This window comes from Tetrao urogallus (genome assembly GCF_951394365.1).
Source record: "Tetrao urogallus genome assembly, chromosome: 7".
Taxonomy (NCBI): Eukaryota; Metazoa; Chordata; class Aves; order Galliformes; family Phasianidae; genus Tetrao; species Tetrao urogallus.
The window spans coordinates 27416352-27425396 of NC_136820.1; the positions used below are offsets into that span (position 1 = coordinate 27416352).

Below are 9045 nucleotides of genomic sequence, written 5' to 3' on the forward strand. Positions count from 1 at the left end.
GGGCCGAACCCTTCTGCTTCTTTTGTATTCCGCTCCCTGGACTCCTGTGTTTTACGGTTAAGGAATAATAACGAAAGGAATGCGTATGGGGGATTTTTAAAGGGAAGCGAAACAAACGACAACAACAACAACAAAAAGGTTAAAATGTGTAAAGCTTGTGCATGTAACTTATTGCATTTCAAAGGAACCCTTTTTTATACCGTGCGGACGTTTTTCGGCTCAGCTGTGGACACTGTCAATGGTGCCTTGAAATCTATGACCTCAACTTTTCCAGAGACTTTTTTTCAATGTTATTTTAACCCTTGTAAATAATTGTAGATAGAGGAATTAAACTGTATATTCTGAATAAAATAAAATTATTTCGACCACGAGAAGCGTTCCCAAATCACCCCTTCTGGGAAAAAAAAAAAAAAAAAAAAAAAAAAAACAAACAAAAAAAAAACCACAGATGCAGACAGGCGTTTTGCCGGGCCGGAGAGGAGAGAAGGGCAAAGCCCCGCTCCCCACGCTCCCGCGGGTTCATCCGGTGCAGGGATTCTCACCGCTGTATCTGCGCGCACGGGGCGGGACATCCCCGGGCCCCGCGGGTGGGACGGCGGCGGCGGAAAAATGGAGGACAGCCGGGATGCGCGGCGACATCCCGATGCCGGGAGCAGCGGGGCCGAGGCGAGCAGCGGGAAGGCGGCCTTGCGGCGGGGCCGGGGGCCGCGAGCAAGACGCCCGGGGCGCTGCGGGCGGTCCCGGCTTTAGGGAGCGACCGCGGAGCTGCTCGGTTGGTCTCTTTGGCCAACTTCCGTCTCCTTCAAAAAATCACATTAAATGAAAAAAGAAAATCCCGAGTTTTTTATTTTCTTCCTCCTCATTTAGCTTTAGTCAAGCAGTATTCTTTTTATTTTTGCTGTTCGTTTGGGACCTGTAGCCGGAGCTTCCCCCTTTCGCCGAGATTTCTCCCCTCAGCCCCCGAGATAGCAGCCCCGGCTCGCTCCCTCCCGCCGGTCCTTTCGCGCTCACTCCTTCCCTCCCCCACCGGGAGCCCGGGGGCGGCGGCAGCGCTGGGAGCGCCGGCACTGTGCCCCGGGCAGAGGCCCTGGCTGGGAGTCGCACTGCGCCCGGCTGCTGCCCCTCTGCCCGCGAGGTGAGCAGCCCAGCGCCGGTGGGGACGCTGCTGTGCCCTGTGCCCTGTGCTCTGTGCTCTGTGCCCCGTGCCCTGTGCCGGCGCCTGTCCCGGGGCCTGGCGGCGGCCGAAAAGAAACCGTGAAGGGGATGGGAGACGGGATGGGATGAAGTGTCCTTTGTCTGACGCTCTCTTTGGGCACGACGGATTGCTGGCTCGGGAGGGTTGGTTTTTTTTTGTTGTTGTTGTTGTTGCTTAATTTTTTTTCTTTTTTTTCCTATTTTTTTTTTCTTTCTTTCTTTTTCTCTCTTTTTCCCCTCGCTCTCTCTTCCCCGCCCTTCTCTTTTCCTGGCGGCCACTTCCATGAGGAGCCGGGGCAGCTCGGGGATCCGAGAGGAGCCGCATTCCTGTGGGTGCCGAGCGGCTCCAGGGCTGAGCCGCAGGGCCTGACACAAACACGCACAGACACACACACACACAGTCAGACACACACACACACACACAGCCATGGGCACCATGGAAAACCCTCCCCCATGGATCCCTGCTGCGCTCCCCCACCATCTCTGCTCCCCTTGGCACGGAACGGCTTCCCTCTCCCAACCCCGTGTCCCCCCACCCGCAGCGCGGCTCTGCGGACACTTCTCGCCTTCTCTCCCCATCCATGCCCACTCCGTGTCCGCTCCGTCCCTGTTCCGTGCCCGCCCCGGGGGTCACCGCGCATGTGGCAGCGATTACAAATATCTGTGATTCGTGCCACGCGATTGATACACTGAGGTGGTTGTGGGGGTGGCTGTAGGACGGAGATGTGTTGCTTCGGTAAAGTCGGGGTGGAGGGGAAACCCCCCTTCTTACTCTCACCGCTCGGAGCGGCCGCCCGCAGCGGGGCAATGACCTGCCCGAGGGGTCGGGCGGGGGCTGTGGAAATGGAACCGCAGAGCTCGCACGGGGCCGCCCTTCCACTCTGCTTTTTTTTGGGTGAGGAAGAACCTGTGTTCCATCCTCGGTGCTGCCCTTTGTTCCGCGCAAAGTCCGCTCACACGGTGGCGAGGGCCGAGCCCCTGCCCTCCACTGGTATTTGCGTACCCACGGGAGCCACGCTCCACTCTCAGCTCCCAGCCTCGTACTTTCCCTCCCAGGTACGGGCCCGCAGCCGCCCGCCCGCTGCCGTCGCTCTGCCTGGTGGGGCTGCCTGAGCGCGGACTCCCCGGGCGCTGCATCCCCTGCCCGGCTCCGGTCAGGCAGTGGAGCCACCCTCCACTCCGGGAAACCTCTGCTCTCTCCTCGATGCGCGTCACACAGCGCCTTTGCAGGGCTCGCGCTGCCCGTGGACCTTATCTCTCCTTTCCTAAGCACTGCTTCCATCCATCCCCGTGCGAAGGAAGGCCCCGAGCTGTAAGAGCCGCCGCTCCCCTGTCCCCATTGTAGCCTCCAGCCACATGCGGCCCTGCGCCCACCGTCCCCGGGGTTCACAAAAGCGCATCAGGAGGCGAAAGGGAACCCCCCCCCCCCCCCCCCACGCGCGAAACCCGCGAGCCTCAGGTAGTCCTGTTAGTCGGGCTCTTTGAGCTTAATTAATGACAATTAGCAGGTTGCGCGCTAATTTCCCTAAGGATCTCTGCCTGCTGCTGCTGCAGGGGTGCGGGGCAGCGCGTAAGGCCGCTCCGCACCTCGGCGGGGGATGCGCGGTACCCGCCGCCGGCCGCGGGCAGCGGGCAGAGCCGCAGTGCGGGGCCGGGACCCGCCGCGTCGCCCCGCTCATCGCCCCCCAGCGCCCGTCAGCGCCCCGCGCCGCTCCCCCCGGGCCCCGCACCGCCGCGCAGCGCTGATTCGCTCCTTTCTTAATTCCCGCTCCTCTCATTCCCTCGGAATCAAACACTCTTTTGTCCTTCGGAGTTTGATTTGATCGCTCCCGTTCGCGTTTCACTTTTGTGTTTCTCTCTCCCTATACCATTACTCATTGAGTGCCCCGCGAAATTACAATCGTACATTTTCAACTCAGCAACCCATTTGCAGTGCAAAAATAGGGTCTGAATAATGGCTGAATGAGCCCTACTGGACAGTTTCAGATGTAACACTCCGTAATAATTACATCGCGGGCTGGATTAGGATGCTATTATCATAATCTGGACGTTTACAATTATCTGTAATTTGCAAAGATGCGCCAGGTCTTGATTACAGCCGTTTTTTTTATCAAGCTAACCATCACTAAACAGTGACAGTAATAACAGCTAATTTTGCTGGCAATATAAGAGGTGCCGGGGTGTGCAAACAATTTCACACCTGGATGTGCTCACTCAACCACGAATATAGAGAAAGCGCTTCTGCCCTGAGCCGCAGAAAAATACCCCGCACCGTTCGGGCTCAGTGTACGCGCGCGGCCCCGCGCCTTGCCGGACCCACCGGGCACGGTAAGTGTGGGGCTCCGCGCTCGGGGTCGCTCCGCGCCTCTTCCCCGCCTCCCCCCGGGGCTCCGCCGCCGCTCCCCGCGAGATCCCCCGGCGCCGCGCCTCGGCTCTCCGCAGCCGTGCGCGGAGGGAACAGCGCGCACATCCTCGGGGCGGCAGGGCCGGCGGGAGGGCGGTGGCGGGGCACCGCGCAGCGCCTGCGGCGAGCGGCGGCCGAGCGGGGGCCGGGATGCGAGCGGGCGGGCGGGCGGGCGGGCGTGCCGCCTCTCGGTCCATAGATGCCGCTGTTTCATGAGAGTCGGCGGCCGCGCGGGTGGGACGCGGCTCTGCCCCCGCTGTCACTCGCCGCCCATCCCGCCGGCGGAGCGGCCTGCCCGCACCGCTTCTCCTACCGCGTTACTCTCACCGGGCTCTTTTTTTTTATCACTCCTTTGCTCTTTCGCCGTCTGGCTTTCCCCGGATCCTGCCCTCGTGGGAGGTTGTGGGGGTGCGGGGGGGAGGCTTCCCCGCGGCCCGCAGCGCCGGCTCGGGGCGGCGACGGAAGGGTTAAAACCGACTCGGCACAACTGGCCGGCCCGGCCCGGTTCGGCCCGGCCCGGCTCAGCGCATCTGGCGCGAAGGCCGCGCTCCCCCCTCGGCCCGCACTCGGGGCCGCCGCCGGTGTCATTTGAATAATGCGGGGAGCCCCGCTCGCAGCTGTACCGCCGAAGCCTCTTCCATTCTTTTCAGCATTATAATTTGGGTTAATTTTCAATTTTAGGCCCTACGTCTCTGCAATTTGTGTATGAATAACAGAATAATTTTACTCTTTTGTTTCGCCTTTCCTGTTCCCGAATCTAAATAAAGATGGCTTTTTAGTATTAAAAGTGGAAGAAAATTACAGGTAATTATCTTTGACGGTAAAAACGCTGTAATCAGCGGGCTACATGAAAAATTACTCTAATTATGGCTGCATTTAAGAGAATGGAAAAAAAACCTTCTTGTGGATAAAAACCTTAAATTGTCCCCAATGTCTGCCTCAAATTGGATGGCGCTGCAGCTGGAGGCTTTGTTCGGGGCTGATCCTGGGGAGCTCTGAACCCAAAGTTTCACAGTGGGAAGGGGAAAAAAAGAAAAGAAAACCTTTTTCTTACTGTAACAATGCGAATGGTAGGAAATGACAGGACCGAGCAGCTCTAAAGCACTCCGAAGACTGACAGAGCGGGGATGTCGATCAAAAAACAAAAAAAAAAAAAAAGAAAAGAAAAAAAAAAAACAGAAAAAAAAAAAAAAAACCAAACCCCCCAAAAAACACACCACCCCCCAAACGGGGTCTCTGGGTAAGTAGTCTTTGCTTTGTGTCTAATTACAGTGAGTGTCCTTTGCACGCCTGTGTGTAGCTGTCATTAGACGGAGCGCTCCGCGGGCTCTGTCGGCCCCGCGGCCGCCGCTTCCCGCGGCGGTTGTCCCGGCGTTGCGGGGCCGGGGGTTGCGGGGCTCTGCCCGCCGCGGGGTGGGTGCTGCCGTCGGGGGGCTCCGGGCCGGGGCGGCACGACGCTCTGCGCGGGGAACGGCGGAGGGACGGCACCGGGACGGGACAAGCTGCCCCCGGATTCGGCTGTGCGGGGCTCCCGGACGTTCCCCCTCCCCGGCGCGGGGCAGGGGCCGGGCTGCGGGGCAGAGAGACGCGAGGCGGGCGGGCGCTTGGTGGCTTTTACTCTAGATATGAAAGGAGACCAAACCATACAAAGTATTATGTACAGCTAAAATTCAACAATATATACAGAAAGGTCGCTCGGGAGGGAGGTCCAGCAGCAGGAGCGGGGTGTCGGGCTGCTCCGCGGGTCCGGCTGTCTGTCAGTCCGGCTGCCAGTCCGGCTGTATGTCTGTCAGTCCAACCGTCCGTCCGGCTGTCGGTCCGCCGGGGTTTGCAGGGTGCGAGGCTGCCGGCGGCTCTCCGTGCGGTTCCCGTCGGGCTGCAGATGCTCCCCGTACGCGTGCAGTCCGCGCTGCGTGGCCGTGCTCCGAGCTCGCGGTACATTTTCATTCGCAACCAGTTCTTTTTATTTAATTTGTTTTCCCTCTTCATTTCGTTACCCCTCCTTTTCTCTCCCTGTTTAATTTTTTCTCCCCATCCGCATTCGGGGTATGACAATGAGGGAGCTCGGAGCAGTCTCTCACCGCGCAGTGTCCATAGCTCACGGAACACAGAGAGACAGCCCTGCTGCGGTTCGGGTCCTTCTCGAGGGCGAAGTCAGCCAAAAGTCCGCGCACTCCGCACAGAAAGAGGCGGCGGTGCCCCGGGGTCCGAGGGAACATAGAGAAGCGTCTCCCCCGCGCCGCAGTGGGACGTGGCTCGTTCTGCCCGAGAGCGATCGCTGAGGTTACTTCAAAAAAATGAAACAAACGAAAGGCAACCCCCCCCCGCAACGCCGCTCCGCTCGGGCCGGGCCGCGCCGGGCGTCCTCGGGCCGTGGGTTGTTTCGGACAGTTCACATCATCTGCGGTCTCTGCATTGTGTCTTGGTGTGGAGAGGAGTACCAGTGGGAATAGCCGGGCATGTAGCTGTTGGGGGGCATGTTGACGCCCTTGGCAGACGCCGAAACGTCCCAAACCGGCGGCAGTGCCGGGGAGCGCGGGGACAGCGCGGCGGAGCCGGGCAGAGGGTCGCTCTCGTGGGGGTTGCTGCCCTGCTTCAGCAGCTTCTTGAACTTGGAGCGCTTGTTCTGGAACCAGATCTTCACCTGCAAGCGAAAGGCAGCGAGCGTTAGGGCTGCGGGAACCGGGGCTGTGCGGGCTGCGGGGACTGTGGAGTGAGCGCCGGGGCAATGGGTGCGGAGGCAGCGCCGGGACGGCCTGGGGATGGGGTGCGGCACGCATGGGGCGGGAGTCACTGCGCTCTACTGGTGCCTCGTTCCGAATTTTGGGGTGACTCCATCACCTGGCGGCTGTTGTCAGCTGCGGGCATCTGCCTGGTTTGGTGCCAGGAGCTAGGAGCCAATGGACAAAGGGCACCGTGCGCGCATCGCGCATCCCAAAGCGTGCGCGGGTCCTGGGGGGGAGGGAGGCACAGCGGGGCCGGGCAGCGACTTTATTGGCACAGGTCTTGATCAGGAAATGGAAATTCTCATTTCTCAGAGAACTGCTGGCTGTGGGAACGGCTGCGGGCCCCGTCCCACCTCCCTGGCTGAGATCAGCACCCGGGTCGGGCTGCGGAACTCACAGTTATTACAGAAATTACTAAAAAGGGAAGGCTAAAGTATATATGAAACTATATGCCTCAAAATCGAACAAAGGCGGTTTCCTGTGTGAATCTGACCTCACGGACTCGGCAGATGCACCGTTAGGACTACGTCTATCTGCACCGTCAGCTCGGGCCCTTACACCTGCGCGAGGGAAGCAGCGCGCACCGCACCCATCGCTGCAGCCACCGGCTCTGTCTCCGTGCTTCACGTTTGAGGCGTATTTTAAACCCCCTGTCTGGAAGCAGCTGCTATTACTGGTCACGGCAAAGCACGGACTCTACTCGCTACAGCTCCCCCGGCCCAAACCCATCCGCCCGGCTTTCTCGCTGAGCGCCCGCTCTGGGCCCTCCAGCCCCTCTCCCCGAGGCCGAGATGGCCCCGGCCCGGCTGTGCCCCGCGTTCGGCCCGGCCCAGTGCCACTGCTCCGCACACGGCCGCTCCGGTCCCCGCATCTCTGATCACCTCCGCACATTTTGCCCGGCGGCGAGCACTGCGTTGGCGTTCTCCATCCAGGCGCAATTAACCATCGAGCTCACAGGTATCTCCTAACGAGTTCCCGCTTCCCCTCTGCCTATAGGTCGCTGCGTGGCCCCGCTCTCAGCCCCGCACCGGGCCCAGCGCCTCCGCTTTGTTCTTCTTCTGCAGCCGGGCAGCGCTGGCGCCGCGATCGCTCCCATCCGAACAGAGAGGCAACTCCAGCACTTTATTGTGGCGGCGGAAGGGCCGAGGGAAGGGCCCCGCTCGGCTCCTCCAGCGGCGGAGCGCTGCGCGGCGCGCACAGATCCGAGCGCGGCGGTGCGGGGCCGGGCCCGGGGCAGCGGGCGGTGCGGGGCCGCCGCAATTACCTGCGTCTGGGTCAGGCCGAGGGAGGCCGCCAGCTCGGCTCGCTCCGGGAGCGCCAGGTACTGAGTCTGCTGGAAGCGGTGGTTTAACGCCTGCAGCTGAAGGCTGGAGTATATGGTTCGGGGCTTCCGGATCTTTTTCCCTTTCCCGTTGAATCTGATCTCGCCGTTTTCGATCACAGTCGTTTTCTGCTGATCTGCAAAGCGAAAAGCCGCAGCTGGGAGCTCGGCCGCAGATTGCCCCCCAGCCGTCCCCCCGGGCCGCGGACGCCACATAACACCGTGCGGCCCCCCCGAGGGAAAATAATTAACAATAAAAATAACGAGTAAAACAAAAAACGAAAGCGGAAGGTTTGGAAGCCAGGGCCTCGCGGCCGCACACAGCTCATCGCCCGACGCTCGGGAGGCAGCAGCCCGAGACCTGCAACAATGCTTTCTCCCCCCCCCTCCCCCTCGCCCCTCCGCATGCTGCACGCAAACATCGGCTCCCTGCGAAAAACAGCGTTGCGCGGATATCGACGAGACGGCCCCGCAGCGCGATGGGGGATGCCGGCCCCGGGGGGAGGTAAGGGGGGGGGGCACGGCGAAGGGGAGAGGCGAGGGGGGAGGCCGGAGCTCCGGGCCCCGCTCACCTGCGTCGTCCGGCCGCGTCTGGCTGGGCGCGCCGCTGGTGTGGTAGGACTGCAGGTAGGGGCTGTGCTGCGAGTGGCTCACGTAGGGGTAGGCGGCGAGCGAGCGGTGGTTGTAGGAGCCGCCGGTGCCGGAGTAGGGCGAGCTGTGGTGGTGGTGCTGGTGGTGCGGGTGCGAGCCGGCGGCGGAGTGCAGGCAGTGCAGCGGGTAGTGCGCTCCGGCCATGGCCGGCGAGCTCTGCTGCGAGTGGGGCGGCGGTGGCGGCTGCGGCGGCGGCTGCTGCTGCCCGAACTCCATGAAGGCGGATTTGGAGGAGTCCTGCGCGTCCAACCCGTCAGCCATCGTGGTCATGGTCATCATCGACGGCGGGGAGGCAGAGAGCGAGGCTCTCCGGCTCGCCCCCCGCGCCCGGCCGCCCTGCCCGGCCACCGCCGCGGCACCGCTGGAGGCGGCGGGTTTATTTTTTTAAGGCTCCCGTAGTGCGAGAGGGGCCTTGTTAACCGAGGGAGGGGAGGAGAAGGGGAGGGCTGTGTGCGGAGGGGGGGGGGGGGGGGAAAGGGGGGGGCAGGGCTACTCCCGGCGCGTTTTGTCCCCGCTCCTCATCCCCCCGCCGGGTGTTTTTGGGGGCTGGCGGAGTCCCGGGCGGAGGTTTTAAGGTGGCTTCTGCCAAAGTTGGGCTCCGGCGCGCCTTCGGCGTGAAGGGCAGGAACGCCACAAGTCGAATGGTTCGGCTCCGGAGGGCAGCGCTTCCCCATTGGTCACTCAGCCTCCTGACGTCACCGCCCCGGCGCGCCACCGCGCGCGCAGCCCGCGGGGGCGCGCAACTCCCC

The 9045-nt window shown here is 61.9% G+C and overlaps 1 protein-coding gene across 1 annotated transcript; it reads right to left on the minus strand.

Annotated features, from left to right (window-relative positions):
- Positions 1 to 5990: 5990 nt before the first annotated feature.
- On the minus strand, positions 5991 to 8575 carry DLX6 (distal-less homeobox 6; the record flags this gene model as incomplete). The annotated part of the gene is made up of 3 exons (XM_079538103.1): positions 5991 to 6242; positions 7589 to 7782; positions 8218 to 8575. The coding sequence occupies 3 exons, from the start codon at positions 8573 to 8575 to the stop codon at positions 5991 to 5993; spliced, it is 804 nt and encodes a 267-aa protein (XP_079394229.1).
- Positions 8576 to 9045: the final 470 nt, after the last annotated feature.